General features: G+C 34.8%; 2 protein-coding genes across 2 annotated transcripts; both read right to left on the bottom strand.

The window, feature by feature from the left end:
• Positions 1-2,686: 2,686 nt before the first annotated feature.
• irak3 (interleukin-1 receptor-associated kinase 3) lies at positions 2,687-9,932 on the bottom strand. The gene is made up of 13 exons (XM_079398719.1): positions 9,706-9,932; positions 9,104-9,286; positions 8,498-8,541; positions 8,223-8,289; positions 7,915-8,066; positions 7,178-7,242; positions 6,975-7,086; positions 6,768-6,886; positions 6,482-6,680; positions 6,231-6,293; positions 3,692-3,859; positions 3,164-3,617; positions 2,687-3,037 (listed from the first exon to the last, which is right to left on the bottom strand). The coding sequence occupies exons 1-13, from the start codon at positions 9,818-9,820 to the stop codon at positions 2,910-2,912; spliced, it is 1,869 nt and encodes a 622-aa protein (XP_079254845.1). The 5' UTR covers positions 9,821-9,932; the 3' UTR covers positions 2,687-2,909.
• Positions 9,933-13,409: 3,477 nt separating this feature from the next.
• On the bottom strand, positions 13,410-15,397 carry LOC306858390 (beta-2-microglobulin). The gene is made up of 4 exons (XM_079398909.1): positions 15,091-15,397; positions 14,178-14,450; positions 14,050-14,094; positions 13,410-13,921 (listed from the first exon to the last, which is right to left on the bottom strand). Exons 1-3 carry the CDS (start codon positions 15,152-15,154, stop codon positions 14,081-14,083), a joined length of 351 nt encoding a protein of 116 aa, XP_079255035.1. The 5' UTR covers positions 15,155-15,397; the 3' UTR covers positions 13,410-13,921; positions 14,050-14,080.
• Between the last annotated feature and the right edge of the window lie 7,685 nt (positions 15,398-23,082).

Below are 23,082 nucleotides of genomic sequence, written 5' to 3'. Positions count from 1 at the left end.
AGTGGTTTAGGCTCAGTGTTGCCAGATCGGGTTGACGATTTCCAGCCCAAAAGCTCACCAAACCCCGCCCACTTCAACAAAAACCAGCCCAAAATTTTAACTGCCAAAATTATGTTTTAATTGTACGTCTATAAAGATAAGGACCATTTTTATCTCCTTAAAATAAAATAATGACAAAATAAAATAAAGATAGGTTAAATCAATTTCACAGGAATATGGATCAAAACAGGGCAAATGCGTTAAAGGGAGACAGAAAAATAAAATGTCCAAAAATCTTTTCAAAGTGGCAATCAAGAAATTAACCGATGACTTTAACCACAGTAAGAATAATCTATTTTTTGAGCAAAAACTGCACAATAAAGTGATCAGAACGCAATAAATTAGAACGTTCATGCACACACCCATGACAGCCAAAAATGTGTTATTCATTGATACATACTGTATGATAATCTGACAGCAAAAATAAATAATAATAATAACAATCAACAACAATAATGCGCTTACCTTTGTCTTGTGCTTCAACTACAGCACGCATTTCACGAAGTACGCATTTTAGAACATAATGCAGAACTTTGCACAGTCAAAACTGTTCAAGTCCAGCAGCTGTCAATGCATACCAGAGTAGAGTCTGGAACAGCATCGTGTAGTCCCATATTCAGTTTTGATTTTTATTAAATCATTCAACTGTTCTCTTATTTCTGTTACAATTACATTTAGAAGTCTTCTATTCATTCAGATTTGAGTCACTCAAAGGTCTCTGCACACTGAGACTCTTTATCGTGTAGCTATATTTAGCCCACTTTGCCATCGCAATCACTTAAATAAAATGAATGAATGAAATTTAAATCTTGCCCTTTATAGCGCCAAAACCCCGTCACTCAAGATTCATCACATCTCACCAACATAAAAGATGCTAAATTGATTGACAAGTCTCTGTTAAACTGAACCAATTAGGGTTGCGTTAGGCTATGGAAAAATGAGTTGATGACTGCGCTACACGTTATTTTACTGTGATACTTTGAGTTTGAACATATTCAAATAATATGATTAAAGATAAAAGCGAAGAAAAAAGCAGCTTGGGCGGGTTTTAATTTTTTTAAAGCAGCCCAAATTTTGTCAACCCGCCCAATGCGTTATTCTCCGGTCCAAGCCGATCAAAACAAGCCCAATTGGGCGGCAACCCGCCCAATCTGGCAACACTGTTTAGACTATAATACGCCGACTTGTCAACTGTTCCAATCAAATATTTCCAAAATAAAGGTCTCTGTAAAGTTTAATTTATTTAATTATATGCATCAATTGAAGATATTAGAAGGCATGTTTGTCGGAAGAGTTTTATAGTAACATAGCATATCAACATGATGGTGATGAATTTGTAAGTAAATGTAATTAACCTTAAAATAATTTCACAAGAGCAAGTATATTGTTTGCACAGGTTTATTTACATTAAAGGCAAAATAACTGAAAATGATAAGAGCACAAGTATAGATCTGGAACTTCTTTAAGTCTGTTTAAATATCATGTAGTAATTGCAATGTCTTCTGGTCCATATCCTTTCCTTAGGAATACTATACATATTTATATATTTTGCTATTATATTGTGGAGTGACACTTTCATAAACTTTTCTATGCTCTTCTGATTAGAGGAAGCATAGAAAATCGGAAAAATTATTTAATCCAATATTTGGTGATAATAAGCAATTTTTTGTATGTCGGTCATTTTTGACAGGGAACACCACAATTGTGTATTTGTGCATTTTTGCACGAAATAAAAGCATTTCAAAAGCATTAACTTCCTGTTTAAAGACTGAAGCTCACTAGTGCAAATATTTTTCAACTTGCCTTTAATATTGACAAATTTATGCACATAAAAAAACACTTTTTTCCTTCAAAAACTGAGCTGCATCAGATTAATGGGGCATATGACCAAAAAATAAACACAAATCCAGTCCTAAATGAAAAAATACAACTTGACAAAAAGACAATCCAATATTTGGTGATAATGTAGCATAATGGGAGATTTTTAAGCAATTTCTGTAAACCGGTTATTTTTTGACCGGGAACTCCACAAGTGTGACTTTTTGCCATTTTGTATGAAAAAGTTCAAAATTTCAAAACAAATTTCCTGGTAAAACATTAAAGTACACTAGTTTGATAAAAGGTGCAAATTTATTTAAAATTTTGTTTAATATTGATAAAGTTATTCACAACAAAAGCTTTTTTCACTAAACAACTGAGCTGCGTAAAGTCAGATTAATTAGGCCAACCACTAATACGCCAAAAAAATAAATACAAAACCAGTATTAATTTAATGAAAACAAGTGAAGAAAAAGATTGAATTTGATGATAATATAGAATAACAAGCGATTTACAAGCATTTTTTGTAGACTGTTCATTTTATACATGATATTAGCCACCACTAATACAAGTTTACAAGGTCACAGATAAACCAAATTTATGCTGATGTCACATTTTGTTCTAGAGACTGTGTGAAAAAGCATTTGATTGTAGCTTCAACAGGACAGGTGTGAGATCGTCTTTACTTTTTAAAAAAATAATTGCTTTAATGAATTACAAAGAAGTAACAGGCTAAATTAACTATTATGTCCTCCAAAGTGACAGTAGTTGCAGGTCTGCGTAAAATATATTGTGGTTAATATTTTTAATAATTTTTGTTGCATCCCCACATCCACCTTTTATCTTTTTAATGTTAAAAACTCAGTTTGGGAATAAGTTATATATTTACAAGCAGATAAATATAGAAATACTGTTAAAATATCTTCAAATATTTTTAAAAGCAGCACAAACAAACAAACGTTCAAACAAAATGACCTCCAACACTCCCCACTGCTGATTAAAATCCCTGAGTTTATTTTTTTGTGATATCCAAGATATCCAAGCTTGCTGAATCACTCTGACTTTAGTGAAAGGAGTTCTTCGGTTTGTATTAATCCCTGGTTGTACAGATTAATTTTATTCCTCATTTTCTCTTTTGCTGGATTTGTGATGCCATTCTGAGAGGGCTGGGCATCATCATCTGAAAAAGAAAAACAATGGATATTAATTCTGAACCTGCGTGGGCAATTTAGTTTGTACTGACAAAGTAGTTCAACAACACTTCCTAGACAGATTTCTCTGTGAATGCTCCCTTGACTGTACTTGCCTAGAGTTACATATAAAACAGAATGACTGAATCCATTGGCACAGCAGTCCTCACACCCCTGCGCTTCGGTTCCAGCGCTACAGCTGCACTCCACAGGCCAGCTCCCATATAAGTCCAGGTGAGCTGCAGAGTCTGACTGCAAACTCTGTGATGCTGAAACCACTCTGTCATTTTCCTGAAGACGGTCCCTGAGAGAATGCGACAAGTTGGGATCTCCAACACTCAAGAAAGTGACCTCAGACTGGCTGCACTCACACGGTTCTGCCAGATTGCGAACTCTGTGAGGCTGCGGTTCCTCCAGTGGGCTGTACATTTCATCATCTTCAATTGGGAAGCTTAGACGTGGACTCTGGCCACTGTATGGCTGCTGAAGAGGGACTGTATCATCTAGAGTGTGCGGCTGGTCCTCAGGTGATGTAGGCATGGGAAGAAGTTGGCTTAGTCTCTGAAGCACCTGAAGAGGAATAAAATAAAGTTTATATAAGTTTATGTGTGTACATGTTTGCATAAATGAGAATATTTACTAACCATTTCCATGCTCGGCCTGACTCGCATTTTGCTGCCTGTGCACTCTAATCCAATTCGGAGCAGACAAAGCGCCACCGCAGCAGGCCAGTGCTCAACTTTGGGATCTAAAAACTGCAGACAGGCATCCACAGAGCTTTTTTCCTCAAACTCTGAATGCAGTACATCTCTCTAAAGAAATGCAATGGCATTAGTCAGTGAAAGGCAAAGTTCTGTTATAAATTCTATTCCAGGGATAGTTCACCCAAACATGAAAATTCTGTCATTAATTACTCACCCTCATGTCGTTCCAAACCCATAAGACTTTCGTTCATCTTCAGAACACAAATTAAGATATTTTTGATTAAATCTGAGAGCTTTCTGACCCTGCATAGACAGCAATGCAACTACCACATTCAAGACCCAGAAAGGTAGTAAAGACATTATTAAAATAGTCCATGTGACAACACTGGTTATGAAGCCACGAGAATACTTTTTGTGCACAAAGAAAGCAAAAATAATGACTTTATTTAACAATTTCTTCTCTTCCGTGCCAATCTTTAACATGCGTTCACGAGAGTACCACGGCTATTTTAATGATGTCCTTACTAGGGATGGGTATCGTTAAGGTTTTAACGGTATTACTACTCTTACCGATACTGCTTATCGATCCGGTACTTTAACGGTATTCTTATCGGTACTTTTTGTTTCACTTTGTTTCTTTGTTCATATTCTTACAGTATATTATGTATATAAAACACTAAAAATGCCTGCACTTCATCCATTTGTAAATGCACCAGTGTGCAGGTATTTTTAGTGTTTTATATACATAAGATAAGATACAGTAACAACATGAACAAAGAAACAAAGTAAAACAAACTGACAAATACAATAAAACAAACACACAAACGAAATGAAATAAACAGTGCTTTCATTTTTCCACGAAGGTCTACTAATATTAATGTTCAGGTAAGTAATAGTTACAAAAGTAATCAAATGTAAATGAGCACTGCATAGTTTTCACTGTATGTACTGATAGATTTATGTTTATTAAAGCAATAACGTTGTTCAGATTAAGAGCTGTGGGTGATTTTCTCTTTGCATTTTGTTCTTTGATTAACATTGATGGCTCACGCTCCAGTCTGACACTTTAAGACAATATACTGACACACATCGGATTTTCTCCCAACTGTTCTCATCCACTTAAAACATAAAAGTGAAGACTCTCATAACCGGCCATTTTGACACATTATTACTTATTACTTATAAAAATATATGTATTTTTTGGCATATTTTTGTGTGTTATTTCGACGCGCCCGAAGCTCAAAATGTACTTTGCTTGTCCGTTTTGGAGCACGCCGCCGCGCAGACACACGCGCGCACACACACACATTTCAGCCTGGGGAACAGCATCACTTGTGCAGATTGTACTTTCAACGTTTTACTATCAAATATGTCCTGCAATGTAGCAACAGTAAAGACGGCATTTTATAACAATCACTGATTGAGCTGATTCAGATGTTAAGTTTTGGTTGGGAGGAACGAATCCGCGCCGCTATGAAGGGAAGGGAGTTGTGCTAGAAGAAATGCGGCTATAATCCTTGGAAGCCAAAATCGAAAAAAAAAAAAAAAATACTTTGCTTAATATAACAGCCACAGGCCTAAAGTGTGAGCAGATGTTTGAATAGTTGGTTCTCTCTTCTATCATAATTAAACAGGACTTTCATGTTGCGTGTGCTGAAGCTCCTCCGCGTGAGCGCGATCTGGCTTCTGAATTGCGCATAGCAAAAATGCATCATAGACAAATGTTTGAATATTATTGCACATAAAAACAGCTGGCGACATATATATATATATATATATATATATATATATAGAGAGAGAGAGAGAGAGAGAGAGAGAGAGAGAGAGAGCAACAATAAATGTATGTGTGTTTTCTTAATTTCTCCAATACCGACAGAAGTACCGATAACGTCAGAGCTTATCGATACTCCGGTCTTTCATAATTTAGCCCCGAGACCGATTTAATACCGAGTTTCGGTACCCATCCCTAGTCCTTACTGCCTTTCTGGGCCTTTAACATGGTAGTTGTGTTGCTGTCTATGCAGGGTCAGAAAGCTCTCTGGTTTTATCAGAAATATCTTAAATATTTGCTCTGAAGATGAACAAAGGTCTCACGGGTTTGAACAACATGAGGGTGAGTAATTAATGACAGAATTTAATGTAATGTAAAGTATTAAAAAAAAAAACAATGTATTCATAAAGTATGTAAAAAAATCATTAAATAATTCAATTACACAAAATATAAATGATAATTAAATAACATTACAATTTAAAACAAGTAGTAATAATAATTTTCATTTTTATATATTTTAAAATGTCACTTATTTTTGTGATCATTACTTCAGTGTCACATGATCTGTCAGTCATTCTTATATGCTGATTTGGTGCTCAAGTTAGGGTCAGAAATTTGTAAAATTCCTTTTATTCATATGACCACTTTAAAGTAATATGCCTATATTGTTTTGACAAGTAACATTTTTTCTAAGTAGATTCTTCTTACCAAAAACAGGCTTTTTCCTGACTCTTGTTTCACCTTCTGTCCAGTACATGTCTCTAATATAACCTACAAGTATAAAAAGAACATTTAAAAGAAATGTAAGAAAAAATGCTGAATTATGTTGGGCCAGTAATGACAGGCCAGTAATAAATGAGAAATAAATTTTAATGGCCAGTTTTCAGACATAAATCTTTATTTGTACAAATTGTACCTGGCTCCGGAATATCATTTTTTAAACAGGATGCTGCGCTCACCATGCCAAGGCTGTACACGTCAAGTTTGACTGACAGCTTGCCATCACGGATGTACTCTTCTGGGAGATAACCAAGGTTGCTATGAGAGGCTGTATCCAAGACTATAGTGCAGCTCTGGTCGACAGAGTACGGTCTGAGACGAGCTAATCCAAAATCTGATAATTTGGGCTGCAGGTGCTCATCCAAGAGTATGTTTGAACTGTGAACACAACACAAAACAAGCTTATTTCAATGCAACATCTTCACTGGGCATCTAGAAGCTGTAGATATGGCTTCACACTGGCACCTTGTAATGTTTCCACAAATAACCATGCATGGTTGTGCAGTGTGTAGATGGTGGACTGCCTTTGCGGTGCCTTTGATGATGTTCAGCCTTTCCTGCCATGATAGAGGCCTCTGAACTTCCTGCGATAAGAATAGTAAACGCAATGAAAGCTTAAACTTTAGACTGCTGATGAAGAAACATGTTACAGTTTGCTGGTGGATGATTTACCTCATGAAGCCTGTGGAACAGTGAACCGTTATGAAGGTATGGATAAACTAAACAGAAGCGATCTGCTTCTGAAAAGCTGCCCCATAACTCCAAGATATTAGGATGCTGGTAGCTAAGCAGACAAAAATTAGATTCATGAAAAAATTATATTATATGATCAATATATTGATCAATATGATCAAGCAACCATTTACTGAACCTACAGTTGTAGAACTTCAAATTCTTTGGTGAATTTTTCCCACAATGCCTTCCAATTAGCTTTGTTTTCCTGTTAAAATAATAAAAAATGCGATCAGTGTTTTTCAAAACAGCATATGTATGTGAAATCAGATATTAATTAGTTAGGACCAGTAGAAAAACTTTCACAGCAAAAGATCTGTTTCCCCATTTTCTATAGTAAAATAATTTCCAGCAATTAAATAATTAGTACATTATTATTATCATCATGTTCTTGTATTATTTTATAATAATAATAATTATTATTATTATTATTATTAATAATATAGAACAATTGCCAGAAAATAAACATTGCCAGAACAAAAAAACATACAATAGAATAGAAGATAAATATAATAATAAAAATAATAAACTATTTCATAATGGTCTTTTATTATATTGTTTTATTATTAATATATAATAGAACAGAAAAAAATAAAAATAAAATAATAGAATGGCAGATTAATGTAGTAATAATAATATTTATAATGTCCTTATATTGTAAACTATTTTATTATGGTCTTGTATTTTTATTATATTATTTTATTATTCATTTATAATAATAATAATAGAAAAAAAACTGTATTATAATGGTAAATTCGAATGACCGATTAATGTTAAAAAAAAAAAAAGGTATGTGAAAATTAAGTCAATACTACTTGCTCTGCACAATTTGCAAAAAGATGATTTGTGTAATGTTTTTGAGATATTAATAGATTATGACCTGCTTAAAAACTTTCACGGCAAAAGACCTGTTTCCCCATTTTCCGCAGTAGACCTCGGCGAACGAACTTGCTCCGATTTTTAAGTCCTGGTGGAAATGTCTTGTTCCCTCTATGACATCAGAATATGTGATGAAATACTTCTGTTTTTCACCTGAGATGGACAAATAAAGTTTAATCTCATATCCTTATGAAACCACTCAAAGTAGAAATGAAACTTTCTACCTAATATCTAGAATTACAGCTACATGTACAATAATGCTAACACATACACAATGAAGGTCATTTTAAATGCACTTGTACAAATTACCTTTAACAGACACAGACTCTGGATTAAGAGGTGAGATTTGACGGGATCCCTCAGTGTTTGGCAGATACTAATTGAAAAATTAAAAATACAACATACAGGGTGAATGTGAAAACATAATATATAAACATAATGTGACTAAATAAGTAAAATGCTGAGTTAGTGAGTGCACATTCTTTTTGTATTCTAACACACCTAAACCAGAATAAAGTCAAGCATCTGACCAGCATCTGCTTTAAAAATCTGCAGGTTTATAACAGCATCAAAAAAGACATTACCTGAGCAAAGAGAGGGGGCGAGCTTGACTTCAGCATGCAGGAGTCTAGAAAATAATTAAATATGTTTGATTAAGGTTTGTTATACAGTGGTTTCATAGCAATATCACTAGCAGTTTCATTATATGTTGTGTACCGATGAATTGTGGCTTTGCTGGTGATACGATTGATAGAACAGCACTGCGGTTTACAAGCACACCTGTGGTTATTTAAATCACGTTTTGTTTTGCTTAACTACAGTTCACTTCATATTTAGGTTTGCCAGGTTCCTCTTTAAATTTAAATATACTTTATAATAATGCTGTATGTTATAGATACTGTAGCTTCTATGACTTAAAAGAGGAAACTAAAAGGAGGCAGTAAAATGTAAACAACCCCCACAATAGTTTCCGCCAATATATTAGTTACGTAGTTATCACTACTAACAAAACAATAAATTAGATGTAAATTATAATTTTCAGACTTTTAAAATTATTTTTATTTAGTAAATTACTGTCTACAATAACTGTAGTAGCTATTTTTGCATAACCAAAAGTTGGCACGGTGCTGTACATTTTTGCAAAGGGAAACATAACAACCAGAATTAGAGTTTTACAATGAAGATGTTACCTTGTGACTGGAAAAGACTCCTGGCTCGAGTGTGACCCATCTCATCCAGCACCTTCAGCAGATCTCCTACGGTTTTATTCTGCTGGGCCCACAACCACATGAGCTCTTGGCTCGGACTTTTTCCAGCAGCCACGTACATTTCAATGCATCTCACTTCCAGCTGACTGGGAAGGATGAGAGTAGCTGTGAGGAATAAAACGGTGATGAAGAACACATTTGGAAGGGAAAAAAAAGGCTTAAGCTGTCTGGGTTTCTAGCTGGTTAAAGATGATCATTAGTTTGAAAACCAACCTTTGGTGGACTCAACCAACTAGAATCTGGTTTGTTGGTGGTAGACCATCTTGGACTAAATAATGACTAGTTAATGACCATCTTGCTCTGGCAGTACCAACTAATTACCAGTTTCGACCAATTATAATTTCCAGCTAATACTCAATCGTTCAAAAAAAGCTTGAACAGCATTTTCCAGCGGCTATTTAACACTGACACATTGCCACATACAAGAAATACAGAGTAATTGATAAGATGGTCATAGCTGAACCTCATACTTACAAGTAACGGTCTTACAAAGTTTTGACGGTAAAGTGCGTTTTGTTTTTTACCTAAAGCTCTCCATCCCAGACCGTCGACCCCGCTGTCCATCAGTCTACAGAAAGACCCCATCAGCACCGGCGGGACGTCGAAGAGGAAAGTCGACGTGTTTATTTTACCTGACATGATTCGCTTGTCTTGACGGTACAGGTGTGTAAAGTTGGACTAGATTGCGATGTTTCATTCCTTTCGGATGTATGACTCTACAGTGCTCTCTTGTGTTGACAACTCTTGCTACAACACGGAAATTCCCAAACTCCACCTACTTCCTCTAAATAATTTGACTAATACAAGGCAGCATATGAGAAAGACCCATACAACAAAACAAAAGTCAAGCAATTAACTTTGGCAAATAATTAATACATTATATACTTAATGATGATGATATTTATTATTATTACATCCTTGTATCATTTACTAATTTAATAACTAACTTAAAAAATTAAATAAAATATTTTATTATACATTTGTATTAGCTATTAATTTAATATATAACAATTGACAGTAAAATAAGTAGCCTATACATACTGGTAAACAAAATCTAAAAAAGCAATTGATATGTGAAAGATACTTTTGATACAATGATACGGTTGTATCAAAACTGATACAGTTATGTGATTGATACTTTCTCTGTAGCCTAAAGATGTTTTGAGTGTCTGAATCCTTCTCACAGAGTTCATTTACATCTCTGCAATGTACCATAGAGAGACCAGAGAATCTTAAAAGACTTCAATTCAATGAGTCGGTGAAAATTAAGTAGGCCTGGTAGCAGTGGCGGCTGGTGAAAAATATTTTAGGTGGGGCTGTTTGTGCGGGGGGTCTGGAAAATTTTTAATTTCATAGATGTGATTTCCTGCATTCTGGTGCATTTTAGGCCACCCATGTCCCTTGCTTATACCAATAAAATAACTCAAACCAGTCAATACCAATGGTCTAAAAAGAAAATATTATTTGAACTGCCATGTAGAAATCAACAGTTTCACAGGTAATGATAATTAACAAGTTGCATGTTTATTATGCTCCGTGTCCAGATAGAAAAAGTGCAAACGCATAACGATAAATTATTATAGGAAATACAACAATCTAGTTCTTTAATCAATCCCCAGCTGTAGAATACATATCTTTAAAGTTCACTGTAGACAAATTGGATAATGGATAACAGTCTGTGTTGATACTCGAGAAAGAGAGAAGGCTCTCAAAGAAAGGGTGGGACAACATTCTTGAAGAGCACCAAGTATGAGAAGAAAAATTATTTTAACATTTTAACTAGTATGAAACACAGTAATCCAGCTCAGAACTTCGAAACAAAAAAAGCAAAGCAAACATACAGTTACATTCCTATTGAGATCACTAGCCGACTGAGGGATAGCTTTTTTCCTCAGGCTATCAGGCTAATGAACAGTAAAAACTAATACACCCTACAGCACACTCCCACTTTACAATATACCACGCACTGCACTTTAATTCCAATACAGTTCAAACTGGACTACCAGTACACTACTGCACAAATACAACAATCTTTTTGCCAGCACTGGATACCATCCAATGCACATCCATGACATTTGCACACCCGGTTTATATATAATCTGCTGCATCTTCGCATATTACTGTGTGTATATAACGTAGAATGTGTACTACATACTGTGTATAATGTGTATCGGTAACTGTATGTCTGTCTAATAGTACACTATGTGTACTGAGTATATGTATGTGTATATTACACATTGTCATCTGTATAAGTCTGTACGTATGTATGGTAATGCCTATATGTAAATTGTTTATATGTAAATTGTCTATATGTAAATTGTTTCTGCAGTGTCTGGAGCACGCTCTCAAGAATTTCACTCACGAAGGCACACGTGCTGTGGTGATGTGACAATAAAAGTGATTTGATTTTGATTTGATTTTAATGGCAAATGTGTGTGAAACGTGGTGTGTGACTGTGAGTGAGAGAGAGAGACTGAGTGAGTAACAGAATGACAGCATAAAAATGAATACCCTATATTCACTCAAAATTGTGGCAACAGATTACAAGCAATATTATTAAATACATTTAACAAATTAGAATTGAGTAATAATTAATCTAATTAATAACTTAAAAGTTAACAATTTAAAATGAGTAAAATTTGCAAAAAATGTTTTTAAACAAAAATATCTGAATTAAGAATTTCTTTTTTTTTATTTACATTAATGCTACTCGACGGTAAAAGGTAAATGTCCTGCGCAGCAGGTGCACTGCTCTAATCTTGGTACTACGGGCGATATTTTCAGAGCCCCCAAACCATAAAATTCGACGACGATGATTGGCAAAATATAAACGTTTTTGCGTAGCAACAGGGGAACCATTGGCTTAAATTCCAGCACTGTAGGGCTGAGCGAACTGGAAGACAGCCTATTGGCTACTACTACACCAACATGAAGTGAATGCAAATATCATTCTGGAGAGTTCTAAACACATTCTAAAGTAAAACCATTAATAGCATGTCATTAACATAGATCATTTTTCAAAATGAGAGATTATTAAAAACTTATTATTAAATAAAAAAATAAATAAAAATAAAAAACTGGCAGGGAGGTCGGCGCCCCCTATGGGCGAGCCGCTGCTGCCTGGTAGTCTAGCTCAGGGGTTTTCAACCTTTTAGGACATGCGCCCCCCTAAGTTTGTCTAATTTCACTCGCGCCCCCCCCCCCCCCAACACCCCACCCACCCGCGAGCCCAAAGTGTGCGAACATCATTCACATATTGTTTGCTGCGTTTCCAGTGCGTAGCATTAAGAAACATAAACATATAACCAGTTTACCTGATTCAGTGTGATGGCTGAGCTTGTTTCTGAGATAACAACATGCCAATCTGTGGTTGGATTTCTGACATGACTAGATTGTCCCCTAGCGGATGGCTGAAGAATTGAAAGCTCGTATTCATAAATCTTCAAGGCAATGTCTCTGAATTAATTGATGCTCGCGCCCCACAGGTTGAAAACCCCTGGTCTAGCTTATCAAATAAACAGAAATTGTTAAATTGTCAAACTATCAGTCTTAATATAGCTACTTTTAGTAAGACAATGACACAGAAATGCAATTATTTTTCCTTAAACTCTATCTAGGGCTAGATGATTCTCTAAACAAATAATTTTTTTAATTTTGACTGTGCATTCAGAGAATCTGTGCATCAACAAAGATCAGTTCACTTAGATATTAAAACATATACATCTTTATTTACAAAATGTCTCTGAAATGACAAAAGCTGGTGATTTTCAGTATGGTTCACAGCATTTCAGCTTCATGGCATTATCAAATTATTAGTATGACCACTTGATGTCAGTTGTGCTCATGCGCTTGAGGATCAAGGCTTGTCACCATCTCAGGTTTTACGGGAAGTCATGTGACTTTATCTTAGCGCGCGGCACACACTGTAATGGCGCGTGATACAAACTGTTTGTATCTTCTGCCAAACGCACTTCAGGCCATGAAACAAATATGACAAAATATAGAAAAACCTTGAGGATTTTACCTTTTAAATAGCCTCTTAGAAAGCGAAACTATTATTTGTAGCTTGTTTTTTTTCTATCCAATCACCGTCTTTGGTTGCTCAGTTGCTAGGCAGAAATTCATGTTTTAGGGGTAGGCAAATAACTAAAACTCGCTATAATGTTGATTTAACTTCAAAGTATAGGCATTAGTACAGACTATTTGAAGCAAATAAACAACTGTTCCATTAGGTTTTCAAAATTTTTATTTTACACACTTAAAATGACATTTTCTCTGAAATAATGTGTCTAATTGAATCATTTATACTCATTAAATACCTTGTTTGCAGTAATCTTAACTGTTTAAAAGAGAGAATTTATTGTATTATTTGTATTTAATTACAAAATAAGTCCCCAAATTAGGCATAAACATTGCCAATTGTTTTTACATATATAATCGCCTAACTGCTACCGGTTGTACTACGCAGAATTTACACAGATGCACAAAGGAATGAAACGGTGAAAAGAACCCAGAAAATGATCCAAACCATGTAGCAGCTACTTTGGTTAAATTATGCTTACTCTTATGGAGAAAAAGAATGTCAATTTAAGGAAAAGCTTAAATCGATGAATCACGGAAGTTACAAAGTAATTTGTGTGAATAGTGCATCTTGAGCAACATCAGGTTTGTAAAATTGGAACAGCAGGATATTATGGTTTCTGTAGATAATGGGAAAAGTCCAAAACATCAGAAATTAACCTATGAAAAGAAAAAAACACACCTTTATTCATTTTTACAATTCAGAAATGCCACATTTTAATGGTAGAAAATACATTTTTGGTATTTGCTTATATTTTTCCATTAATAATAAACAAGGTAATACTTACTGTCCTTTGTCCGGCTTTGACTGTTTTAGCTTTACATGTTGGGCTCTGCAGAAAAAAACATGAGATGTTCAATAAACATGCAATGTCAAACCGCAACGCATCTTCTAGAAACATACACATACACTCACCCCAAATATAGCTATTTGAGTCGCTCATGTGTCGAACTCTGCAGGTGTAATCTTGTCCTTTCTCGGGTGTGAAGCTGACGCTCTTGGTGAGGTGAAACTGCCAGCCCTTTTCGAAGGCCAGGTCAGTCTGCTGGGTATTAGGGAGAATCTCGCCATTCTTCAGCAGTTCAATGGTGATATCAGGAGGATGGAAGCCACTCACATGGCAGATTAGGGTGTTCTCCTTTCCATACTCTCCAGGAAAATGGCTGTACACCTGGACCTTGGGACTGGCTGAAATTAGAATTTAAAATATTAGTTTACAAAGATAACATGGAAATAAATATTACTGTAACATATTTAAAATATGATAAACAAATCACCAAATAAAAATGTATTTCAAACTTTTTGACTCTGGACAAAGGAAACTATGAGGAAAGTATTTTCTCCAAAAAAAAACAACAACAAAAAAACCCGCAACTTGCATCATTTCGCCTTACTTGCATGCAGTAAACAGGTAATGCAATCAATAAAAATTTTAAATAACTCTGTTTAGCAGTAGGTAACATACAAATGATATTTCTCAATGTTAGTCACTGTTGTTGTAGGCCCATAAAATAGAGGCTGTTAATGTATTTAAACTGTGGATTTTCGATACAATAGACCTAAATACAAATTAAACCACTTTGAGTTACATGACGCACTGTTTCTAAACAGACCTATGTCAAATTAATGCTAAAAACATCACTTCAAAATATTGATTAAATCATTTGACTATTATATAGACAGATACATACATAGTACTTTAATTTATGTGCTTAGATAATTCCTGTGGGAAACATCTCTTGTATATCAGAAACAACCAACAGAGTAACACAACACAATAAACAACACGATACAGTATTTATTCACATATTCAATATGAACTACTTACATGTTTTAGCTTGTACAGTGATGTACAGCACACAGAATAGGGCGAAAGTGACGATTGCTCTCATTTTTGTTGATTTAGATGTAAACACCAAAAAGAGAATGCTTCAGCTACCAGATCCAAAGCGGTTAATATCAAAAGTAAATGACCAGTAACCTTAAATGCACTCTCACCACCGACACAAGCCCAGCCTTCAAAATAACAGGCAGCCAATAGCAAAACTGAAACAAATTGTTACTAGGTGGATTTGATTTAGGGAGGTTATACAGACTGTGGCATTGATCTGGCAGAAAACAATCCCTTTGGAAATACCCTAACTTACCTAAACAATAATAAGACTCCTCCCTGTTCTTTGCCCTCATAAACATAAGCTATCCACCATTATGAAAATCGACATTGCCAAAAGTATACTGAAAAACAATATTTATAATAATGATGACACTTTACCATAAGGTCCCCCCAGTTAACATCAGTTAATACATTAACATAAACAAACAATGAGCAATACATTTGCTACAGTGTTTATTATTATTCATCTGGTTAACATCATTAAAAATACAACTAGTTCATGTCAGCTCAGGTCCATTAAATACAATTAACTTGTAATGCATTAGTAAATGTTGAAAAGAATATTAAGATTTAATATTTAATAAGAATTATTTAAGATTAATCAATGTTTTAAAATGATAATTTTTTATTGTTAGCTCATGTTAGCTTATTTACCTAATGTTAACAAAGGAGAATTGAACATTAATGTAAATTGTTACCATAATAGTAAAGTGATTTGTAAAATAGGCAAATATATCTTTATTTTTTTTTTTTTACAAATGATTAGTGAACTGTGTTAAATATCAGTGACAGTGTGCTACACTTGCAAAACTATTTGGTAACACTTTACAATAAGGTTCATTAATTAACATTAGTTAATGTTAAATCTTAGTTAATGTTAATTTCAGCCTTTACTAATGCATTATTAAAATCTCAAGTTGTGTTTGTTAACATTAGTTCATGCACTGTGAATTAACATGAACTAACAATGAATGACTGTATTTTAATTAACTGAAGTTAACAAAGATGAATAAATAGCGTAATAAATGTATTGATCTTTGTTTGTTCATGTTAGTTAATAAATTAAGTAATGCTAACAAATGATACCTTATTGTAAAGTGTTACAAATTATTTTAACTTAACATTTTCACTTTAATAAATTTAAAATGACAAAACTGAGTGACAATGGTATATTTGTAGTTGTAAAAGTAGTAGGCTTTTATAGTATAGAATACATTATGGATGTTAAGAGATTATACAAGATGCCTTTAAATGGGGTACTGGATTGCAAGAAAATGCAAATTCAGTCTTTCTACTTCAACATTTCACATTTAATTTAATGTGTTACTTGGTGTTTGGTTCTAATTTTTTGTTAAATGTAAAATCCATTGATATCGGTTTCTTTTTGGGGCAGAGTGCAAACTGAATGTCCAAATAAATCTACAGCTGGTAAAAATACGAAGAGCTAAATAAAGCATCAGCCATAGGAACGTTAAAGTTATCCCTGTTCCTCAGGCTTTTGGGTTGTATGGAATATATTGGTGAGTCAAAGCAATAAAGAAACGCATATGAATTGTGGCTTGACCTGGATGCCAGATTCCCTGCCACAACATTCTTCATCTGAGTCTCTATGGATACTAAGCACAATATTATGACACCATGCTTTGTGTAGGTCTGTAATCCAATGTATTAAACTGCTGGGAAAATGTATAAAGCTTTCTGTGCTGTCTGCTTGGAAGTGCTTTCAATTTAAGGATGCTTCCCTGTGCATTGGTTTGTTTGTGCGTTTGAATGAAACAAAAGCAGATTTACCAGCCTGGGCACATTTCAGATGACTTGCCACCTTTGCAAATGAGGTTTCATTTTCTGATAAATCATTAGCATACAGTGAGTCAAAAAAAATCTCTAATCATGCATATCAACTCTGTATGTTAAAGAAAAATAGCACAAGTTTCTTACTTGTTAAGATTCAATAAATGTAATATGTCCATTATTGATTTGATGAACTATGTGGTTATTCCACTATAGCATTATACTGTTGCTACCCTATAGTCCACCTATGTGAACTTGCCAATTGGTTTTATACCCTCTTATCTAATGCCGTGAAATTAATCTGTTTGAGTGTGGCTTAAATGCCTAAATACATTTGTGGTCCCTGTATAAACAAAAAGCGAAAGTAGATTCCAAGGCTCGAACAACATCTCCGAGAAATCATGTGATAAAGTTTGGGATTTTTTTATTTTATTTTACGATATATTACATATACGGAAGTAAATCTCGAGATCAATGACTATTACCCAATACTGCCTCCATAGCTAAACCGAAATTGAAAAACTGTAAACAAATGTCATCTGATTATCTGGGTTTTTTTTTCTTTTTCTTCTGTGGTCAAACCCTCAAAGTGTCTGGTACTTTTGTAGATCTGAAAATATAGGGCAGCCTGCAATGGCACACTTTTTCCCACTAGCTGTCAGCATTGTACCAGCATTGAAGGTGAAACTAAAATCATGCACAGAATTAAATCTCCAGCCAGGCAGTGAAAACTTCTGAGAAAAAAGTGAAAAGTTTGAGTCCTGCTACTGAACATACCTCAGATTTAGACTGATTTATGTCATTGTATCAAGAACTTTTATATGATTTGAACCACCAGAACTTAAAAACAAGTTCACCATAAGCTATAAAATCTAATGGTTGACTTGATCATATGACATCCTGTGATAAATATCATAAAAGCAACCAATCAAAGTCTCTGTCCAATGTGCAGCAAATGTTCCTATCCAACACGAAGCTTAAATTGTAATTGAAGATCAATTAGCAGCCTTCAGTTAATGTCAAACAGAGGAAGTCAGGGCTCTCCGCTCAGATAGACGTTCACTCAAACGTAACACCACCTTGTTTTGACTCATTTTTGCACCTGTCTCATTTTTCATGTCTCTATCTAGAGTGTGCCACAAATCTTGAGAGTTTGCGGTGTAGCCGACTGGGACGGCTGTGCAAGCATGTGGTAGCGTTCACAACCTCATAAAGGCTGCAGACAGAGACCATAACAAAACCTTCAGGCTTTAAAGGAGGGATTTTACACTTTGCACTGACAATAGAGGCGTACTTTCAGTCTATCTGTGCAAAAAATAGCTATTTTCACTGCAAAATAATAAAAAAAAAAAAAAAAGTTGTCTAGGCTTCTGCAGTATTAAAAATAAAATCTCTAATAGGGGATTTTTGTAAAGATGTAATAGAAGAACTATTTTGGGATCCCCAAAGAAAGAACCATTTTTTTTTGTAGTGTGAATAACATTTGAATAATCTAAAGAACCTTTTGTGCAATGAAACGGTTTCACGGATGTAAAAGGTTCTTCGTGGAACTATCAATGCAAATAAAAAACACTATATTTTTTAAGAATGGAGCAATCACAAACATGCTTAGTGTCAATAGTGCAGAATCTTTAATATCTCTCCTTAATTTTACATAATGGTGTTTCCTTGTTGCAAAAGTTACAAAATCCTAAAACTTTGTTTATTTTCAGATTTTGAATCTTAGATTTTGAATTCTCAGATTTTGGACCATACCAGCGTACATCGTCGCCTAGTTTATGGTACATTGTTGCAGCTAGAGCCATAAAAAAGTCCAGACTTCTACACTCTTAAAACTAAAGGTTAAAAAAGGAGGTTTGTAGCGACGTAACAGAATAACCATTTTGAGTTCCCTAAAGAACCTTTCACTGTGACTGAGCAGTTCTTAATAGAACCATTTTTGTGCAATGGTTGTGTCAAGTTTCCTTGACACAACCATTGTTCTTAGTGGAATCATCAATGCATAAGAATAAAGAAAGTTTATTTGTGAGTGTAGCTGTCACAAATTTGCTTTTTTAAAGGAATCTTTATTTTATGATTCCTTGTTTTAAAGGTTAAAAATTCTAAAACCTATGTTGTTTAAATCATATTTTCATCCTCAGACTGAGTAAATCTTCTCCTAGTTTATGGGACGATGTTGTAGCTAGAGCTTTGGAAAATAGTTTTATTACATGTGGTGTTGTGGCCATAAGTGATGGAATGCAATCAAACATTTTGTCGCGGAATTCTTGGAGTTACTCTAGAATTCCCAGACTTCCCAGTCAGTTCTATTAGCGTTGGGAATGAAAGCCAGATTCTGGAGTACAGGGTGGTTTAGAGAGATGGAGGGAGGGAGGTTCCAGCCATGCAGTTTGGTCTCCCCGCCAAGACTGTGCTTCATTAAAATGAGGTCATTTACAGAGCCAGGAAGGAAAGGGAAAGAGAGGGAGCGAAGGAATGAGACAGGCGAGTGAAAAGAGAGATAGACCCATTGAGGGAGGAGGCGGTAATGAAGGCGAGTTGGGTGGCAGGTGGAGGGGGGCAAAATGAAACCAAGATGAGTCACAGAGACCAAGAACAAGAAAGAAAGAGGGAGAGGAGGAAAGGGAAATCTTTCCTCAATGACTGTGCTAGTGTGGCCGGATTGTGCGGAGCGGCACGCGAGCTCACGGCGCTGGTGACGGCGGGATGAGTCAAGACCGCCGGCGTGAGTCACTGACACCATGACACCCGGGTCAGACACACCCTCAAACAGAAGTGCACAAACACCCATCAGTCACACAGCGTAAACAAACACACATTCATGCAGCCTGGTGCACTAAGTAGCACTCACTGCTTGAAAACCATCCATAAATATGCATTAAAGATGGAAAATCATACTCGTATTTATATAGTAGAGTTAAAAACCCAGTTTAATGGGCTTACACAAATAAATGACACACTGAGGTTGAACTGAAAAAGTTTGTGTTTTAGGCTTTCAGATTATGATAGAAATATTCCAGAATACTTGATTCTGATCAGTAAGTCACAGTCTATATTTTTATATAGTGAGCAGTTAACTGTGTATTTATCTCCTATAGTTTTAATGTCTTTTGTATTACTCTACACACTTTTCTTGTGACATAAAATCATTTAAACTTAAATCACTATTTTATATCCATGTAATTACTTATTTGGTAATTAGCTGTATAATTAGCAGAGTAGCATTCAGTCAGCTGGTCATTATTGAAAAATAAACCCCTTCTGGATAATACGAGACCCCTGACTAATTGCACATTATTCATTACATAAGCGCCACCTCTTGAAAAAAAAAATAATTTAAATGTAAAAAATCAATTTCACCTAAATAATTTTTTTAAAGTACTGCAACAAATAAATAGTAAATTAAATAATAAATAAAAAAAAAATAGTAACAGTAACAATAATAAAATCATGATAAATTACCACATGATCATACACTGAATAATAAATAATAATAAAAAAAAATCAGTCACAGTACATTAAAAACTAAATTATAATTTAACATGTATTCCTTATTTATTATATTTTTCTTGACCATTTACAGTTGGCTCTTACTATATATATATAGTAAGATATTTATATATATATATATATATATATAAAGCTGTAAATTAAAAATTATAATCTTGGATATATAATATATATATATATAATAATAATAATATATATAATAAATGTGGAAAAAAATAAAATAAAGTTTATATAAATTAAAATGTTAAATCAATGAGAATTAATTATATAAAGAAATGAAATTGAATTAAAAACGGTAAAAATAATAAAACTGCCTGTAGCCCATTACAACTGTATGCAACCTGTACTTAGATTATGTAATATCATGACATTGTGAACACAAATCTAAACATATTTAAGGTTTTGGAGCCTGCAAGCTACGTTTTTCAAATGCCCTATTTTACCGTTTCACAGTGCAGACATGAAAATATGCTCACACACACTCACAGTCACAAACATACTCAGTTTCAACAGGTCCCAAACACACACAGACGTGTGTTTCGTCTCACTAGGAAAGACACCCACACACACAAACCCACAGCCACCCACTCGTTCCATTCATCCCGTCCACGCTTCCACCTCTCCACACGCTGGCTCTGGAACCCAGAAAAACACACGCCCACCTTGAATGCAGCTCACGCGGAGCTCCGGCACAGATTCAGCGACGACCGGCCTCTGACACACACAGACTGGGGGAAACCAGACACGGTCACATCCGCTCCATATTCAGAAGGAAGCAGGCAGGATTATACAGCCTGAAGTTCTGATGTCCAGTGTGACTCATCCCTATAAACAGACACTTTTGAATGGAGGAGGATCGTGTGTTGAAGGGCCATTCAGACATCTCACCAGTGTAGAATTTAGTGTACAGATGTGCTGCTGACTCACCTCAGTTTGAGCTGTTTTGATCTTTGAAGGCTTGAATGAGACCAAACTGGTCCAAATGTGCTGGGATGGATCAGATATGACACTTGAAGACTGAGAAGGTCCCTGGAATGCACTTCATGCACAATCAATAAACCATGAATGTCATCTAAGTACACCTTCTTTATGCCTGAAGCTTCTTCATCACTGTAAAACTTGGGTCGACATTTGAAACAAATGCTAAAAGCCGTATTTACAATAATTTTTCTAAAGTTATTATAACAAATTTATAATATTCATAAATAATTATGTTCCCCCTCGTTGTATTAGCCTACATTGTTTGGTGACTTTTATAATATGTTAAATATTCAATATATTAAACAGTCAGTAGCCTAAATATACCCTTGTCTACCCTTACAAAAATGAACCATGCTTTACCACAAATAAAACATGGTTACTATTGTTAAACCATAGTAACCACAAATTAACCATGGTTTTGCTACGCAACGGTTGTTTAACCATGGTATGTGTAGTTAAACATGGTAATCAATACGACAAAAAACATGGTAACTACGCTTTTACAACAATAAAAAACGTTTTCGTAAGGGTATGGTGGTTGACCAAATTTTATCTGCAGAGAGACAAAAAAAGAATGTTTAAAATGACTAATATTCCATATGGCTACACAATTAGTGAGGTGATATAAATGGCATGTATAATAATAATTACATACGAATTAGAAACAGGTTGTTTAATATAGTTTAAGATGGAGTATCACATCACACTGCAGGACATTGTTTGAAATGTCATGTCAGCTACTCGTTTACACTTGTACACAGTTACAAGGCGTATGGAAAATATGCTAATATTTGAAAAGGCTTATACATAAGATTGTAATGTGATATCTGGGTGTAAGGATTATATGGAAAAGCATGAAATGGGATTTAAAAGGAGCTGAAGCGGATATCTGAATCTGCGCCAGGGATACAACAGCTGCACCCAGACACACAAGAGACGACAGGAAGTGTGTTTTATTTGCTCAGCAGAGTGGACGGACATCCTTTAGTGTGGAAGATACCATAAACGAACAATTATGTGAAACTCACCTCCGATACAAAAAGAGAAAGAATGAGAAAGGAGAGCGTGTTTTTAAAAAAATCTTAAACGTGATATTGCGCCTTAAAATCGCGGCCCTTAATACACGAGACTCTAAAAACGAAGCTAAACGAGTCGCATCGTTCACGAGAAATTCGTTTACATGGAAAAAATGGTTTTAAAAAACAGTGGGTGATAGATGGCGTTAATCACGTGCACAATACAAGCCTTTCTATTTATGTTAACACGTGTAGCATAGGCCCACTATGCCAGAAATGGCGCCAAACTGAAGGGGAAGCATATTTTTGCCTTTAATCAGTATTTTGACTAGTTTTTAATGAAAGAATGTACATTTTTAACACTACACTTGGTGTTTTATTACTTGTTTGGTTTACTTTAAACTGCTTAACACTGCTATGTGTTTCTAAAGCCTGAAGGAGTGATGGCAAAGTTGACATCTTTATTCTGACCAATATAATCAATCTTTTAATTTTTATTTTCCTCTTTTGTAAAGTCCTAAAACTGATATTGGGGCAAATGGGAATGCAAAAACTAGATTTGTTGTAGTTTCCACCGACCACTATGACAACTTGTGCTTATGAGATCCCTAGAAATGTGAAGAGTCCA

The sequence above is a fragment of the Barbus barbus genome (genome assembly GCF_936440315.1).
Source record: "Barbus barbus genome assembly, chromosome: 39".
NCBI classification, from domain to species: domain Eukaryota; kingdom Metazoa; phylum Chordata; class Actinopteri; order Cypriniformes; family Cyprinidae; genus Barbus; species Barbus barbus.
The sequence above is the reverse complement of the archived record's forward strand: the minus strand, read 5'-3'. Positions and strand labels throughout refer to the sequence as shown.